Source organism: Podarcis bocagei (assembly GCF_964188305.1).
Source record: "Podarcis bocagei genome assembly, chromosome: 5".
NCBI classification, from domain to species: Eukaryota; Metazoa; Chordata; class Lepidosauria; order Squamata; family Lacertidae; genus Podarcis; species Podarcis bocagei.
The window spans coordinates 3,570,928-3,589,564 of NC_138129.1; the positions used below are offsets into that span (position 1 = coordinate 3,570,928).

Genomic DNA, 18,637 nt, shown 5'->3' on the forward strand with positions numbered 1-18,637 from the left:
GGAACGCGCGAACACGTTAACGCTCCCAGCTCCCGCGTTGGCCCGTTGAGAGGCGGGAGGGAAGAGACGAGAGAGCCCTAACCCTGACCCGTTATGAGGGCCGGCCCACGTGTCACGGAGGGGCGGCAGCGTGGTATAATGGTTAGAGTGTCGGGCTAAGGACCTGGGTTCGAATCCCCCCTCGGCCGTGGGCCCTTCACTGCCTCTCGTCCTAACCTACCTCGCAAGGCGGTTGCTGGGATGACACGTGGAGGAGGGAGAGAACCAGGTGCGCCACCTGGAGATCATTGGGGGGGGGAGGTGGGGTAATAAATGCAATAAACAAAGAAATGGGGGGGGGAGAGATAAGTAGTACCGCAGGCAGCCAACGCGTCGGACTCCCCCTTGCTGGGAACCAGGGAAGGGAGAGGGCGGCTGGTCCTGCGTTCGAATCCTGCTTGCGGATAAGAGCATCTCTGGGGGGCTCCTTACTGCGAGGATAGGAGGAAGGGGCCTCACTTGGCCTCATCCAGTAGCCAAGCTTTTCCTAAGTCCTTATGGAGCCTCCCGGTCCAGGGGCGGCCTTTCTGCACCCCCAGGTTCTTAGAATCATTTGCACTGTATGTAGACCAACTTATTACTGTATATGAAGTCTGTGAAGCCTGCGAAGCTTTTCATTTGGGAGCGTGCATGCGTGTATGTTGGGCACGGGTGTGACTGGGGGTGCACCGAGAAATCGTTTGAAAAGTTTGCAGGGATATTGGAAAACTGCTTCAATGAGGTATATGGAAACTCAGCTAGGGGGACTCGAGGAAGTCATCCAGTAATGATAATTGAATTGGAATTTTAACAGTTAGGATATATGTTTGTTCGTTTGTCTTTTTTATATTGTGATGTTTTTCTTTTATGTTTGTTATAAATTTGGAAAATTGATAAAAAAAATTGGGAGGAAAAATGAAATGTTTGCAGAGATTGTAATGGTTTTCCACTGGAGAGCCGAGGCAAGGATCGGTTTTGCAGAGATGTCGTCGTGCAAAACAGTTACAATCTCTGCAAAACCATCTCTGCCTCAGCTCTCTCCCCCCTCCCCCTGCAGCCACAGCCAATTCCCCAACAAACTGCAAAGCACCAAGCTTCTCAGACGCTGCAAAAACACCAACGGGGTTATTTACTTCAGAGTAGGGGGGGGATCTTGCCCTGCCCAATTCTGTGCATGTGTTGTGCATGTTAAGGTGGGTAAGATGCTGCCTAGCTGCCTCTCAGACATGAAATTCTTGCTCAAGAGTAAAAGAGCCGATTGCTATGCCCTTAAAGCCAAACCGTACCTCTTTTCTGCCTTGCCTTCCCTTTCCCAGACATGAGGCTATTGCTTTTGTGTCCTAATAGGGGTCAATGGAAGGAAGATGATTTAACTGGCGGCTTTATGCTCTCCTATGGAAGAGGGCTGCATGGCCATCTATCACGGCTGCTTGCGTTGAGGTTCCTTCATTGCAAGGGGTTGGAGTAGATGACCCTCAGAGGTCCCTTCCAACTCTGATTCTGTGATCACCCCAGAGGTGATGCAAGTATTCTCTGTGCTGTGTACTGCCGGGGAAGCTTCAGTTTCCCGTGTGCTCTGAAATGGCTCAGTCCTTGCTTTTATGTGCTGTAATTGCCTTTTTTTAAAAAAGAATTATGGGTTCTTTGACTATGAAAACCTATATATGGATAACCGATTTTCTTTTAGTTTGTCCTAGATTTCCAAAGCCGTATAAGTTGCTCAAATTGTTAGGCAATTGGGCATCTTTTATTTTTAGACCCCCTCATTGATCAACTAAATTACATGGTTTCTTTTCGTCTTTTAAATATATGGGACACGCCTAACAGTAGTTTTAAAGATGAAAAGGATTCAAATAAAACTTCCCCCCAAATGCAAGTGGGAGCAATTGGTAAACAAACAAACAAACAAAGCAAATACACCTCAAGGCTGCAATCCTAAATAGTTATTAAGGAATTGGCCCCATTTGAACACAGTGGTACTTCAGAGTGAAAAACTTAAACCCAATGAGTAACCTAGGATTGAGTTTCATGTAGCTCTAGAATGATCTGCTTCACTCAAACTTTTCAGTGCAACTAATGAGAATATTTGTTTAGCTATTTTTAAAAGAGCTGACTGTGTTTTACGGACACATCTATCTTTAGGCAAGAATTGGAAAATAAAGGAAATGGATGTGAAACAAGAATGTCTTGGTACCGCTGACCTGGTGGTTTATGGGCTCGCATGGGAAACGTCCGAGCGCGAACTGGAGGAGTTCTTCAGCAGATTTGGAGCAGTTCTCAGAGTCCGGGTATCTGGCGTAACTACCCTTCCATGAGCCATGACTGGCCAGAGCATCAAAATGTAACTGCTGTTTGTTGTGGTTTCTTAAGAGATATTGCTTCACCCACTGCAAGAACTGTTGAAGTTACCCCAAAATAAATAAATAAATAACCATACAAAATGGTATCCGAGCCTGTTATCGGGAACAGAAATTTCTTTTTGGGAACAGGATTGTTGAGATACCATTTGCTGCCCTCAGACTTTTGTCTTCCTTGGCACTGGGACTAAGTGGCTGTGGTTCACTTAACTCATAATGGAAACAAGTCTTTCCTCGAGGGCCACTGAAGCGAGGGACTGAGACTGAGCAACCGCATCTGTTTCAGAATTCAGCTCAGTTTGTGGTCTTAGTCCATTTCGGTATTGAGTTTGGTCAGTTGAAGTCATTGTGGTAAAAAAAGGAAGAGTTCTGACCTTTTCATGCTGGTAGCTGGGGTTGTTTGTCTAAATCTGAGTCAAGAGAGAGAGAACCCCGAAAGTTACATGGCTGAGCTGGTTTCTCGGCAGAATTCATGGAGTGGCCCTCTCTCCATTCTCTCCCTCTGCTGCAGCCAGACAGAATGGTTGTTGAGGGACAGAGGAGCCTGGTCTCTAGACTGCAGCTGTTAGCAAGGGAAGATGATGAAAGCAGGATGAAACCTTCCGCTGAAAATCATCAAACATTATTTTTCGCACTACTTCATTTTGAAATTCAACCCATGAAATAGCTGGGTAGAATTGGTACGTAATTGGTAGTGCAATGCCATTGTTGTTTCAGCCATCTCATCTCTTCTCCTGACCCTAGGTGATGACTGATTGCAGATCCAGCCAGTCAAAGCGGATCGGTCTGGTGAGATTTGCCGACTACGAAGCACAGATGAAAGTTATGGTAGAGAGGCTTGGAGCGCCACATTTGATCCCAACTTCTGAAATAGAACCTCAAGGAAGTTTCCTTGCGATTTAAGCCGAAGTGTCATGTTAATCTCTCACAGTGTTTGCTCAGAAGCACAGATGAATCCAGAGATGGTTGTTCTTTTTCTCTCCATTTCTCAAAAAAGGAGTGTCTTCTAAGCTTGACATAAGTTCTGTTCCCGGTGGCTTTACTGCACAGGCACATGGAAATGTGTGAAGTGTTCATAGCAGAAGGGCTTCTGTGCAAGAGAGCAGATATGTGTGTACACAACTCTGCATGCAGTATGTTGGTTATTAAAACAGCTAGACAAAAACATTTGTATTAATTAAAATCTAAGGACTGCTGCTGCTGCTTCCCAGCAAGGACCACCCTGCTGAGAGTCTTGAGAGCCCTGCTCCTGCCTCTCTCCACCTGGCCCAGGGCGGGGCCTCACAGGCTTCATAAGGACTGCTGCTGCCTAGCAAGAGGGTACTGCTTCTTTTAAATTGCTTTAAAAAATTAATATAAAATATTCAATAAATAATAATAATCTTTTGTTCTGCATTGGCACCAGCCAACTTCAGAGGAATTTTCAAATCCGAGGAAGGTGTGCTGGATTGCACCGAAGACATGAAGGCAGATGATATCTGTGAGTTTATTTGCTGGTTTGGAGAAGTCATTGATGTCTTCGTTGAATAACCCTTCGGAGGCTTTGCCTTTGTTACGTTTGCTGATGATCAGGTATCTATGCAAAGTGCCCTGGTCTTTTGCTGATGTGTAGGCAACTTATTCTTAAGTTCATGAAGTTCCTGTTCAGTTCTTGTTGTATAGAAAAACTTAAGTGCAGCAGGCTCATGAGTGACAAGACAGACTAATTCTTGTCCTATTGGGCGGCTGTCTGTCATAGAAACTTTAGCTGAGATTCCAGCATTTGGGGGGGGGGGTTGCGCAGGGGCCAGTAGTCAAGGGCAGCTGTGTCATCCTCCCCCCACACACATTGCAGAAGCAAGCTCAACCACCACAGACCCAGATGTGAGTAGGCCATAAAATGTGTGCTATTACCACGCAAAAATGTCAACGCTTTTGTTTGGGGTGGAGAGAAATTTTGGGCACTGCAGGAAGTGGGTTAGTAAATTGCTCTCTGAAGCACCTCCCACCCTCTCCTTTAAAACATTAATAATAATAACTTTTATTTATACCCCGCCCTCCTCAGCCAGAGCCAGGCTCAGAGTTGAAGGTGAGGTTTTTGGAGAATTTTTCCTATCTATGGTGAAGTTGTGTTTGGAATAATGCCATGCACAGTTCTGGTGGCCTGACCTCAGAAAGGATGTTGCAGGGTTGGGAAAAAGTTCAGGAAAGAGCAACTGAAATGAACCATGGGATGGAACGCCTCCCCTATGGAGAAAGGTTGTAATCTCCGGGTCTTTTCAGTTTAGAGAAAAGGTAATCTTGCAAGGTCACTCACTCTTTCCTCTTCTCCTCTGACCTACCCCAGAGCCAGGAAGCAGCAATGCCATGATGAGCAGAACGCCTGTCACCCTCGTGCAACATAGAGGACGTTAGGTCTGCCACGGCTCCCAAGCAGTGTTAGAAACTGGGAAAGAAAAGCACATGAGAAGCACATGCTTTTATGCAACTGTTTGTATGTTTCATTCTTGTTGTAAGTCTCTTTTGAAGAAAGTTCTGTTAGTAAAGTTCCGTTTTTTGGAACCATACTTTTCGGTCAGGATAATTTTTATTCCGAGAGGAGTCAGTTTTTATTCATCCTATTGTTTCGAGCTGCATAGTATTAATACCTGCATTGCAGAATGCTTCAGAGAGGTCTACCATACCTGGCAGGTAGCCTCTACTTATATACGCCCAGTGAAAGAGGTTGTGGGAACCAGGTAATGTTTCTGACACTTTGACCACCTAACACACACACACAAACAGACACACACACACACACACACACACACACACGTTCAGGAACTGGGATTAAATGGCAGAGCACTGCCTCTTTCCTTGTGCCCACCTACCTCAAACAGCAAGCTTGGAGGAAGGACAGGGTGAGGTTGAAAACTACCAGCTCCTGCTCCTTCTGAAATAATGGCCTCAATAACAGGTGGGAAATGAGGAAGTATAGGTGGGTGGGGAAAGATTCAGATACATGATTTTAACCAGGTCATACTGGTTAAAAAGTCTGGTGGCAAAAGGGAACAGCAGGAACTCTACTGGGATCTAGGGCTTAAAATATGGGATGAGTTTAGAAATCTAATAAAATTCTAAGACTCATGTTTCCCATCAATGTATGAACACCTTTTCCAAAAGAAAACCTGTGAATGTGAAACAGCATATGAAAAAATGTAACTAAAAACAATGAGGAGGGGAAGGAAGAGGCTTTATTAATATTATTTTACATACAATAAATCCAATTGAATATTTATTTATTACACATCTTTAGGAGCACTTTTACATTCCTAGACAAGAGAGATGATAACAGATACAAGCTGTAAGATCTATGGACAGAAAAGGAACTATGTACGAGCTATTTCCAAAGGTTTGGGAAGTTTCTCAGAAGACAGTTGCGCCAGTTCACGTTCATTCCACTGGGTACGGTCCCTGTGTGAGACCCACTGAAATAAATGGCTTTGCACCGCTGTGCTGCTCTCATTCATTTCAGTCACACTGGAGTCCTACCCAGTGGATTGGATCTGCGGGGTCAAACAAGGACAGATTTAAATGAACAAACACCCCATCCTTTCAGGGCTGAGCCACCAACACACAGTACAAAGGTGCTGAGCACCCACCCAGCTGACCAGTGTTACACAGTCATAGGATCATGGATGGCTCTTGCATTAGCTTTTCTGGTGTGTCGGCTGTGCGAGACCAGCACTCATGAGATTTGTGGTTTATTTTTCAACCTCAGTTACATTGCCTAATGCCACAAACAGCAGAAACGAATTTGCAGAGAGATTTATTTAAAGTGATTTTCTGAACATCTTGTGACCAGGTCTACAGATAACAGAAGGGATTCTCCCAAGAAACGTCTTTGTCAACCTGGTGCCCCTCAGAAGTTCTGGTGGGGCCTGGTAGGAGCTGTAGTCCAAACCTCAAGGGCACCACGTTGGCGATGGCCGCGACACATAGGGTGCACCTACCAGCTGAAAGGTTGGCACAATTCTGAGCAGTGTCCCAAGATTTTCACATAAAGCTTTTAAAGAAACTGCTTCAATGGTCGTGGACCTCAAGAGCTACTTTTGCTGAATTATGTTTGGGAGAGAAAAAGCTAATCCAATTATGCAGATCAAAGGAAAGACAAAGACATTGCAAGCTAGCTCCCATGGTTGCACTCGTCATTTCCTAGGCCTTAATGGGTTTCTCTTTCACGCTGGACCTCAGACAGGCAGATCAGCTGTATCAGGATAGTTCTGTCAGTTTTAAGAGAAGAGCCCCTTGTCAGGAAAGAGGGGAGAGGAGTTATGAATCACATTATAAACAAAGCACTGAGGGGTCTATCTGCTCCTGCTGCTCATTCCTCTCTCTCGTATCCTTAACCCAGGGCTTTCTCCAAGCTAGCCTGGAGAAATCTTTGAGGCACTGGCCTGCCTACCTGATTCTTACACGCAAAGCATCCCCTAGGATATTCCCCCTCTGGTTCTCCCCCCTGGACGTTTCCCAGCAGAAGCCCAATACAATGGCAGAGCCCACAGACGCTGTACCTTTGCCTAAACAATTCTTTGGATTCAAAACCAGCACACCTCAGTATCTAAGCCGTACAATCCTTTTCTTAAATAACAAAGCAGAGGGGATCAAAACAACGGAACTGAACCGGATGGGGATGAGAGCACTTTGATACCACAAGAGCCAAAGAAAAGAGGCTTTTTGTCAAGAGCGGCCAAGCTCGCCGTGAAAGGGGGGCGATGCAGGGTTCCCTCTGGCCAATGCAACAGCCAGGGGCCAGGCAGCTCCACTCCACGGAAGTCATACTTTGAAAACAGAAAAACCGGCCTCATTCCAGAAATGTACTGCCCAGAATCCAAAGCAATGGGGCTTGTTGGAACAGCTTTGGGTTGTCCTTGCTTGCGTGGGTGAGAGACCATGGAGTCAGTGCAGCTGGAGAGGACTGCTCAGACATAAGGGCAACAAAGCAAAGGCCAAATGCATTTGAGAGTATTCCTATAACCAAGCAAGTTGTCATACATACCTACATGCACACTCGCACCCACAGCAGGGTCTAGGGGGAGGAGGGCCGTTAAAACATTCAGAGAGGAAGCCGGTGGGGTGGGGGGTGGGGAATATTCACAGTACAACAGTCAACAGCAACCCCAAAATAAAATATTAACAACTGAATTCTCAATATACATCAATCTTAAACGTACAAACTGAACCGTAAAACGATACCCGGAGGGGGCACCTTCTTTAGCCTTTTGACCTGGCCCAATTCAGCAGCAACTTGCGCCCCAAACACTGCACAGGGCAGCTCTGGAACTGGGGCGAGGAGAAAGAAGACTCTGAAGAAGCAGGACTGTTCTAGCACAAGCCTCGCCACTGGAACGGGCAGTGGTGCCTTCCCCTCGAACTCAAACCTTAAACCCCATTCCCATCCGACAGAAGATTCGAGGCTCAGAACACTTTGAAAGACCCTACCACTTTGGACAAGATGAGAAGCAGAGACTCTGGTCTGAAACAAGCCTCTGCTCACAAAAGGAACGTTCTGCAGCAGCCAGGAGGGAGCTCGGCCAAGGAACCGCTTCGGCTTCCACCCCTCTGCGGCGGAAAGCAGAACCAGCCTCCAGAAGTCACAAAGGCCACGCGGACAGTGGAAGACAATGAAGGAACTGTCGCAGCATTCCCTCAATGCAGAAGTGCCTGGTGGAGCGCACTGGGAGAAAATGGATGGTGAGCAGAGGAAGAGTGCTAAATGCGGAGCTGGCACCTGGCGCACAGCGCTGACTGTTGCACAGAGTGGACCTTGCCGGTCATGGCTTAAGTCTCTAGGAGCTCCGCCTAGGACAACTCTTGCCAATCCTTGTAAACAGGCAAAGGATTTGTTAAGTTTCTATTGCTTCTGTTCCAGAGGAGAGAGAGAGAGAGAGCAGGTTTTCAAAGCCCTCCTTTGGCTTGCATTTCTAACAGGAAACACGTCTAAGTAGCTGTGGGGTGCATTTCACTCTCATGTCTTCCGTGGGTTGGAGGCACGTCCACCTGTACCCCTTGCCGCCCCCCCCCAAAAAAACAAAAACCCTTCCAATGGTGCCAGTCTTTCGATGGAAAGAAAGGAAATGGATCTTCTGCCACGGGCGGTCGCTTCTCAGCCTCACTAGATTATTAAGCATCATCAAGTCCCAGAGTGCTGGTTCTGCTGAGATGGCCTTGGGCTCCATCCCAAGGGCAGGCAAACCAAGTGCAGCAAGAAGACTGTAAGAGGAAGAGGAGCAGGAGATGGCAAGGTGACAACCCCCCCAGGCTTCTTGTTGCATCTAACACTAATGTATTCTCATGCATTTCTGATTTCCTAACTAAAGTCTCTTTCCCCTTGGAGACCAAATGCCAGAGGGACATGGAACTCCATCGTGGAGGACGGAAGCCCACCTGGAACACGCCTGGCTGGACAAAAAAACAACAATAGTTCAGCTGCAGAGGGGGCCATCGCTTCGTCTCGAAGGGAATCGCTTTGGAGCCTGGCCACAGAGTCCCCTCCGAAGGTCCTTTGCTTGCCTCAGCTCTCGGAAGGCAAAGCTGCTGCACAGCCACACCTTAGCAGGGAACTGGTTTTACTTGGGGACCAGCCCACGAGACTGAGGGTAGAGCTGAGACCCAGATGGACTGGACGAAGAGCCACCCGATTTCCTTCCCGTTTTAGGCCTGGAAAACAGAAGAACCCGAAGAATGTGTGACGAATGAAACTTGTCGGGGATAAACAAAGGGAAAGCCATTTCGTAGAGCTGAATGATGAATTATTGGCTTCTCGTGGGACAATCTGCTTTAGAATCGGCTTATTACTACCAAACCTTACCGACTACGTTGCTTTGGGATGGCCAGGCTGTTCTGTTTAAGACAGTGGCTCCTCCCCAAAATTGGGCCACCTCCCCCTTGGTTCCATAAACTCACCCCCTGTGCCCCCCACCCTACAAAAAAGCAGCATTCGGAACAGAGGTTTTCACAACCCACCAAGGAGGATAGCAGCACAATAAAGTTCAAAGTAGTAACCATTTGCTGCACATTTATTCAAAATCAAATTAAAACCATTTAGTTCTATTAATTCAACAAAAGTGATGAGCTTGATATTGTCATACCAACTTTTCAAAGTCCGATTGTCATTTACACCACCACCAGCCCCTTCCACCCCTTGCCTCTTAGCGTCTCCCAAGGAATCCCACTGCCCACTTTGGGAACCACTGTTTTAAGAAAACAACCAGGTTTCCAGCTGACAGTCAAGCAGTTCTTGCAAATACTTTTCCTTCTATGGCTGCTTCTAGAAAAGGGGGCAGGGGCATACCAAGCCTCTCCCATTTTCTCAAACATTTTAGAAAACCCTTCACCTCTACCAAATACTGCTTACTGTGCAGAAACCACCCCCTCAATTTAAGTGGTTTGGTGCTAACAAATTCAGCCTGAACTTGACTACCCAGGATATGGGCTTCCGGAATTGTGTGTGTGTGTGTATCTGCTCTCCTTCCAACGACCAGAGCTCACCTGGATTTTGACTTCTTGTTGGATGTACTCTCAAATGTGGAAGCGTCCACTTGTATCTCATCTTCTTCTTGCAAAGCAGCCTCGAGAGCTGCTTGTACTTTGGGGGCAATGGCTGGGCCCTCGTAGTCCCGGGTCGTCCGGCTAGGCATATCCAGTTCCAGCAATACAATGTTTTCTGCCTGAGGGATGAGAACCAGGAGAGTTCAGACAGGCACCTAGGCCCACAAGCCGGCAGACAACTTTATTGCTCAAATGTGCCTGTTTTGCAGCAGAAATCGGGCGGAGGTTCCCCCAATTGTAGGTAACGAAAGGACAGTCACAGGAACTCAAGTGGATTATACTTTTAAAAGATTGTGGAGATATTTATTAGAAAGCTCAAGCTGTCCACAGCATTTTGACTTCAAAATAACCCCTCACTACAAGTGGAATAGAAATCTCTTTGCTCCCGATAAAGACGACACACTGAAACGTCTTTGGCATCCTGCATTTTCCAATAGGCGCCTTCATTTCAGTGATAATTTGACAGCTTGCCTCCTTTTTCTGGCTTCCTGGTCCCCCTGGCCCCAACCCATGCTCTTCCTGCTCAGTAAGGCTGTATTACTTATTTATAGGAGGCCATCAGTATGCTGGGCATTTTGCAGAGAACAAGAGGCCAGGTCCCTTTTGTTTTAAGTCCTCAGCCAAGCAGAGGGCTTTGCTTTAGGAAACATGTTTTGCTATGTAGAGAGTTGGATAATAATAATAATAATAATAATTTATTATTTATACCCCGCCCATCTGGCTGGGCCTCCCCAGCCACTCTGGGCGGCTTCCATAAAAACCAAAAATACAGTAAAATGTCACACGTTAAAAACTTCCCTGAACAGGGCTGCCTTAAGATGTCTCCTGAATGTCAGGTAGTTGTTTATCGCTTTGACATCTGCTGGAAGGGCGTTCCACAGGGCGGGCGCCACTACCGAGAAGGCCCTCTGCCTGGTTCCCTGTAGCTTTGCTTCTCGCAGTGAGGGAACCGCCAGAAGGCCCTCGGCGCTGGACCTCAGCGTCCGGGCAGACTGATGGGGGTGGAGATGCTCCTTCAGGTATACTGGACCAAGGCCGTTTAAGGCTTTAAAGGTCAGCACCAACACTTTGAATTGTGCTCGGAAACGTACTGGGAGCCAATGCAGGTCTTTCAAGACCGGTGTTATATGGTCTCGGCGGCCGCTCCCAGTCACCAGTCTAGCTGCCGCATTCTGGATTAGTTGTAGTTTCCGCGTCACCTTCAAAGGTAGCCCCACGTAGAGCGCATTGCAGTAGTCCAAGCGGGAGATAACCAGAGCATGCACCACTCTGGCGAGACAGTCCACAGGCAGATAGGGTCTCAGCCTACGTACCAGATGGAGCTGGTAAACAGCTGCCCTGGACACAGATTTGACCTGTGCCTCCATGGACAGCTGTGAGTCCAAAATGACTCCCAGGCTGCGCACCTGGTCCTTCAGGGGCACAGTTACCCCATTCAGGACCAGGGAATCCTCCACACCTGCCCGCCTCCTGTCCCCCAAAAACAGTACTTCTGTCTTGTCAGGATTCAACCTCAATCTGTTAGCCGCCATCCATCCTCCAACCGCCTCCAGACACTCACACAGGACCTTCACCGCCTTCACTGGTTCTGATTTAAAAGAGAGGTAGAGCTGGGTGTCATCCGCATACTGATGAACACCCAGCCCAAACCTCCTGATGATCTCTCCCAGCGGCTTCATATAGATGTTAAAAAGCATGGGGGAGAGGACAGAACCCTGAGGCACCCCACAAGTGAGGGCCCAAGGGTCTGAACACTCATCCCCCACCACCACTTTCTGAACACGGCCCAGGAGGAAGGAGCGGAACCACTGTATAACAGTGCCCCCAGCTCCCAGCCCCTCAAGACGGTCCAGAAGGATGCTATGGTCGATGGTATCAAACGCCGCTGAGAGATCCAGCAGAACTAGGAAACAGCTCTCACCTTTGTCCCTAGCCCGCCGGAGATCATCAACCAGTGCGACCAAGGCAGTTTCAGTCCCATGATGAGGCCTGAATCCCGACTGGAAGGGATCCAAATGGTCCGCTTCTTCCAGGCGTGCCTGGAGTTGTTCGGCAGCCGCTCGCTCAATCACCTTGCCCAGGAATGGAAGATTTGAGACTGGGCGATAGTTGGCCATCGTGGCCGCATCTAAAGATGGTTTTTTAAGAAGCGGTTTAATAACCGCCTCTTTCAGCGGGTCTGGGAAGGCTCCCTCACGGAGGGAAGCATTCACCACCCCACGAAGCCCATCGCCCAGTCCTTCCCGGCTAGCTTTTATAAGCCAGGATGGGCAAGGATCCAGGAGACAGGTGGTTGGTTTCACTCGTCCAAGCAGCCTGTCCACATCCTCGGAGGTAACAGATTGAAATTGATCCCACTCAACTTGACTAGACAGAACTCTAGCACTCTCCCGCCCCGGCCCTGCTCCCACGGTGGAGTCTACTTCTTCCCGAATCTGGGCGATTTTATCTGCAAAAAACTTTGCAAAATCATTGCAGGAGAACATGTGGCCCGTACTGGGCCCCGATGTTGCAGGTGGTTCCGCTAAATTGTGAACCACCTGAAAAAGTCTCCTGCTGCTGTTTTCTGCAGATGCAATAGAGGCGGTGAAGAAATTCTTCTTCACCGTCGCTATCGCCACTTGGTAGGCTCGACGTTGAGCTCTAACCTGTGTCCGGTCAGATTCGGAATGAGTTATCCGCCACCGGCGCTCTAGCCGTCTCAACGATTGTTTCATTGCCCTCAGATCCGTGGAAAACCACGGGGCTGTCCGGGCTCCATGCAATCGGAGAGGGCGCTTCGGAGCCAAACAGTCAATAGCCCTGGTTAACTCCACATTCCAGCGGGCCACCAGGGAATCGGCTGAAAGGCCATCAACATGGGATAAAGCATCCCCTACCACTCTCTGGAAACCATTTGGATCCATTAAGTGGCGGGGGCGGACCATCCGAATTGGTCCCACCTCCCTGCAGAGGGGATGGGTCGCAGAGAAGTCCAGTTGCACCAGGAAGTGATCTGACCATGGCACTTCTTTCATTTCGCTTTTACTTAGTGTCAGATCACCAACATCCATAGAGGTAAACACCAGGTCCAAGGCATGTCCACGGCTATGGGTTGGGCCAGACTTATTCAGGGACAGCCCCATGGAGGCCATGCTTTCCACGAAGTCCCGAGCGGCCCCTTGTAAGTTCGTGTCGGCATGGATGTTAAAATCCCCTAGGACGACCAGGCTAGGTGTCTCCAGGAGAACATCCGCCACGACCTGAAGCAGCTCGGGCAGGGAATCCTTGGTGCAGCGGGGAGGTCGGTACACCAAAAGGAATCCTGTACTGCCCCTATTGCCCAACTTCCAGAACATGCACTCAGAAAACTGGGTCTTCCCAATAGGACGCCTGGTGCAAACTAATGACTTCCTAAAAATCACTGCAACCCCCCCTCCCCGCCCACGTGACCTGGGTTGCTGTGCGTAAGAGAAACCTGGTGGACAAGCAGCGGCAAGGACAGGCCCATCTGCTTCATCCAACTAAGTCTCTGTTACACATGCCAGGTCAAATCCTCCATCCATGATCAAGTCATGGATGGCAGTGGTCTTATGAATCATTGACCTGGCATTGCACAGCAGCACCTTCAGGTCACGTGGGTATCCCTTGCTGATTCTAGTATCCATCCGGACAGGACCAGACCCGGAGGCAGGGATAGTCCTCAGACAACGACTAAACCTGCCTCCTCTGTAATGACATGGTCTGGTCTTAGCGTAACTCCTCCTCCTACCCGTGATCACTGAGATCGGTTGTCCCAGTGCATCCCCCCCTGTGGAACATGCCCCAGCCATTTTGCGGGCTGGGGCCCACTCCCCGGCAGCCCTGAACCCTCCCCCTAAAAACAAAATAACACCTTAAACAAACAAACAAAACCAATAAAACAATACAAACAAAAAAATGTAAAAATTACAAAAACATCAAAATAAAAAAATAATAATTCCCCAAGCCCAACCAAACATCCATCCCACCCCCACCCCCCACATACAAAAAATCCAAAGAAAATTTTTTAAAAAACATTTTAAAAACACTCTGTGCCTCTCCGGCAGTAACAACTGTCCTAGTGAGGCCTGTCAGGCCCCGCCCTGGGCCAGGTGGTAAGTGGCAGGGAGGAGCAGGGCCCTCAGGCACTCACTCAGGGGACTCCTCCTGGGCAGCAGGCAGCACGCAGTCCTTGTGAGGCCCCAAGCCAGATGGTAAGTGGCAGGAAGGAGCAGGGCCCTCAAGCACTCACTCAGGGAGTCTTCCTGGGCAGCAGGCCGCAAGCAGCACGCAGTCCTTGTGAGGCCCCAGGCCAGATGGTAAGTGGCAGGAAGGAGCAGGGCCCTCAGGCACTCACTCAGGGAGTCCTCCTGGGCAGCAGGCCGCAAGCAGCACGCAGTCCTTATGAGGCTTCAGGCCCTGCCCCAGGCCAGATGGTAAGTGGCAAGAGCAGGGCCCTCAGGCACTCACTCAGGGAGTCTTCCTGGGCAGCAGGCCGCAAGCAGCACGCAGTCCTTATGAGGCTTCAGGCCCCGCCCCAGGCCAGATGGTAAGTGGCAAGAGCAGGGCCCTCAGGCACTCACTCAGGGGAGTCTTCCTGGGCAGCAGGCCGCAAGCAGCACGCAGTCCTTATGAGGCCCCAGGCCCCGCCCCAAGCCAGATGGTAAGTGGCAAAAGCAGGGCCCACAAGCACTCAGTCAGGGGAGTCTTCCTGGGCAGCAGGCCGCAAGCAGCACACAGTCCTTATGAGGCCCCAGGCCCCGCCCCAAGCCAGATGGTAAGTGGCAAAAGCAGGGCCCACAAGCACTCAGTCAGGGGAGTCTTCCTGGGCAGCAGGCCGCAAGCAGCACGCAGTCCTTGTGAGGCCCCAGGCCCCGCCCCAGGCCAGATGGTAAGTGGCAAGAGCAGGGCCCTCAGGCACTCACTCAGGGAGTCTTCCTGGGCAGCAGGCCGCAAGCAGCACGCAGTCCTTATGAGGCTTCAGGCCCCGCCCCAGGCCAGATGGTAAGTGGCAAGAGCAGGGCCCTCAGGCACTCACTCAGGGGAGTCTTCCTGGGCAGCAGGCCGCAAGCAGCACGCAGTCCTTATGAGGCTTCAGGCCCCGCCCCAGGCCAGATGGTAAGTGGCAAGAGCAGGGCCCTCAGGCACTCACTCAGGGAGTCTTCCTGGGCAGCAGGCCGCAAGCAGCACGCAGTCCTTATGAGGCTTCAGGCCCCGCCCCAGGCCAGATGGTAAGTGGCAAGAGCAGGGCCCTCAGGCACTCACTCAGGGGAGTCTTCCTGGGCAGCAGGCCGCAAGCAGCACGCAGTCCTTATGAGGCTTCAGGCCCCGCCCCAAGCCAGATGGTAAGTGGCAAAAGCAGGGCCCACAAGCACTCAGTCAGGGGAGTCTTCCTGGGCAGCAGGCCGCAAGCAGCACGCAGTCCTTGTGAGGCCCCAGGCCCCGCCCCAAGCCAGATGGTAAGTGGCAAAAGCAGGGCCCACAAGCACTCAGTCAGGGGAGTCTTCCTGGGCAGCAGGCCGCAAGCAGCACGCAGTCCTTGTGAGGCCCCAGGCCCCGCCCCAGGCCAGATGGTAAGTGGCAAAAGCAGGGCCCACAAGCACTCACTCAGGGAGTCTTCCTGGGCAGCAGGCCGCAAGCAGCACGCAGTCCTTGTGAGGCCCCAGGCCCCGCCCCAGGCCAGATGGTAAGTGGCAAAAGCAGGGCCCACATGCAGGGATGGCGGGTATTGCAGGAAGCTGGGTCTGAGTGTCTCTTTGTTAACTTGAGGTGGGGATTTCTTCCACAGCATCACAACACAGAGACAGTTAGCAGGGGGCTGAGTTGACCCACTGGTCGATAGCTTGGGCTATACTTTACCCATAAGGTAAAGGTAAAGGGACCCCTGACCATTAGGTCCAGTCGCAGATGACTCTGGGGTTGCGGCGCTCATCTCGCTTTATTGGCCGAGGGAGCCGGCGTACAACTTCCGGGTCATGTGGCCAGCATGACTAAGCCACTTCTGGCAAACCAGAGCAGAGCACGGAAACACCGTTTACCTTCCCGCCGGAGTGGTACCTATTTATCTACTTGCACTTTGACGTGCTTTCGAACTGCTAGGTTGGCAGGAGCAGGGACCGAGCAACGGGAGCTTACTCCATTGCAGGGATTTGAACCGCCAACCTTCTGATCGGCCAGTCCTAGGCTCTGTGGTTTAACCCACAGCGCCACCCGCGGGCCTGTATACTTTACCCATGGGCTCCTCCAATTTTACTATTTAGATATGTTATGTAAACTGTACTAACAGAGGACAGGGAATTAATGTAACATCACTTAACTGCTGCCAGAATTAATATTTGTGTTACTTGGAATCTTCTGGTATTTTTATATATTTTTTATATTTGTTTTTGGAGTTTTGGAGCAGAAATGTGTTCCTGTATGTTTAGTCTGAGATATCCCCTTCTAATTTAGTTTTATTTTATTTGGCACCTGTCCTTATACTTTGTGATAAATAAGATAAATAATAATTTTTAAAGCGAGCCTGGCTCTCCTACTTGAGGACAACCAAATACTGCATACGTTAAAAATTTACAGACGAAAATGTTTCCTGTGGAAGGGAAATAATGGCTTCCCCACCCCTGACATAGAGGCCTGTTGTGAATTGTCATGCTGCATCAGGAACCCAAACAAACAGCATGACTAACATGGAGTTTTTTTGATGAAAAGTAGCAATCGGTGCCTCAGCGAAGCCTTCAACCCTGGGCACAATGCTGAGATGCACCTCTGGTTATGGGTGCAGACATGGCGTTCTTCCCGAAGACAAAAGCTATGCACCTGTGTGGCACAAGCAGCCACCCTCCCAGCCCCCCGGCCATTGCAACACTGCGCAGCGTAGAGAGCGAAAGGTGACTTTTACTTCGAAGTGCTTCTTTTTGCATGGTGTAAACCTCCTGCCCAAACCTTTTAGCACCTCAGGTCTTTGAATTTGAACTTTATTATTACAGTCACAGACCAGCTCCGGGTTACCCACAACATCAGGAAAATCACAAAACAACAGGAATACACCGAATTGCAATCGGGCACAACAGAGACAATTCAGATATAGCAGCAGTTAAAAAAATTATCAAATGTACCAGCCAATTTAGGGGGGTAGGCATTTTCTTTCTCCATGTTTCCTGCTAAGGAGTTAATGTAGAAGTTGAATAAAGTAGGCGCAAGGACGCAGCCTTGTTTAACACAATGGGAGGTTTGGATTTCCTTGGATAAATGGCCCTGCTGGTCACACCTAACCTGGACCCGAGTGTTTTTGTATAAACTGCAGATAAGACACAGTAGACGTCTGTCTATGCCTATCTCGTGATACTAAATCAAAGGCAGATTTAAAATCTATGAAAGCTGCGTAGAGGGATCCTCCTTTTCTTGAGGTGTATTTTTCCACAAGATGTTGGAGTCCTAGGCCTTGGTCTAAAGTTGACCGGTTTGCCCTAAAAGCAGCTTGCGCTTCTGTAAGGACGTGTTCTCGCTGCATCCAATCCTCAAGTTTATCACATAAGTGGGCAGCATATACAGTGGTGCCTCGCAAGACGAAAACAATCCGTTCTGTGATTCTCTTCGTCTAGCGGTTTTTTCGTCTTGCGAAGCAAGCCCATTGACGGATTAGCGCTATTAGCGGCTTATCTGCTGATTGGATCAGCTGATAAGCGGCTTAGCGGCTTAGAAAAAGGGGGGGAGGGGAAAAAACCAGCAGGAACTCGCAAGACATTGTCGTCTTGCGAAGCAAGCCCATAGGAAATTCGTTTTGCGAAGCACCTCCAAAACGGAAAACTCTTTCATCTAGCGAGTTTTCCGTCTTGCGAGGCATTCGTCTTGCGGGGCACCACTGTAGTTTACTGATAATGCTTAGGAGACTGATTGGCCTGTAATTAGCAGGGTCCAATCTCAGGTCTTTTGTATTTGGGGAGATGGCGAGCTTCTCCCACGAGGAACCCTCCACACCATTCATGATTTTATGCAGATCTGAGCGTGAGCTTACCCTGTACCGGGCTTCTGGGCGAACCATCATGGACATCTTAGCATGCTGGCTCAGCGGCCTCTTGTATCCCACAGCTGACACCGGCCTCTTCATCATCTGTTGATTCCTGGCGAGGGAAAAGGACATCAAACCCACTGCAGGAGCCAGCCCCCTTCCCTCCACAAGCGGCCCAACTTCGGATCCACTGAGTCTCTCCAACCAGCCTGCAATTGCTGCGTCAGGAAAATCTTGGAAGGGACCCCGAGGGTCATCCAGTCCCAACCCCCTGCAATGCAGGAATCTCAGCTAAAGCATCCGTGGCAGATGGCTACCCAACCTCCAAGGAGGGAGAGTCCTAGCTGCTACTGTGCCACTCCTGGCTGCCAGGCTACATGGCGGCAGCTGCCTGAGAAGCCCAAGGCCAGCACCATCAGAAAACTTTCAGGCCAGTCTTGGTCACTAAGAGCTACCATGAGAACAAGGGAAAGGGAGATGATCCGGGGAGAAGAGGAGCGCCTATCCCACAATTTACCGTATTTTTCGCTCTATAACACGCACTCAACCATAACACGCACATAATTTTTAGAGGAGGAAAATCCGTAGGCATGCCACTCGTAGGCATTCCCTCCATAACACGCACAGACATTTCCCGTTACTTTTTAGGAGGAAAAAAGTGAGTGTTATGGTGCAAAAAAATACGGTA

The 18,637-nt window shown here is 49.6% G+C and overlaps 1 protein-coding gene and 1 long non-coding RNA gene across 2 annotated transcripts in view; one reads left to right on the forward strand and one right to left on the reverse strand.

Annotated features, from left to right (window-relative positions):
* The first annotated feature begins 7 nt into the window (after positions 1–7).
* On the forward strand, positions 8–4,921 carry LOC308588358. The gene is made up of 5 exons (XR_014008633.1): positions 8–268; positions 2,161–2,306; positions 3,120–3,695; positions 3,781–3,947; positions 4,702–4,921. It is a non-coding gene; the product is annotated as an uncharacterized lncRNA (long non-coding RNA).
* A 2,337-nt stretch (positions 4,922–7,258) lies between these two features.
* KIF3B (kinesin family member 3B) overlaps positions 7,259–18,637 on the reverse strand; it is a 38,815-nt gene continuing 27,436 nt past the window's right edge. Inside the window, exons 7-9 of the mRNA XM_081196156.1 lie at positions 17,956–18,061; positions 9,885–10,063; positions 7,259–9,053 (exon numbers count right to left, since the gene is read on the reverse strand). Of these exons, the coding sequence (XP_081052282.1) occupies positions 8,963–9,053; positions 9,885–10,063; positions 17,956–18,061 (376 nt within the window). The 3' untranslated portion in view covers positions 7,259–8,962. The remainder of the gene's footprint in view (positions 9,054–9,884; positions 10,064–17,955; positions 18,062–18,637) is intronic.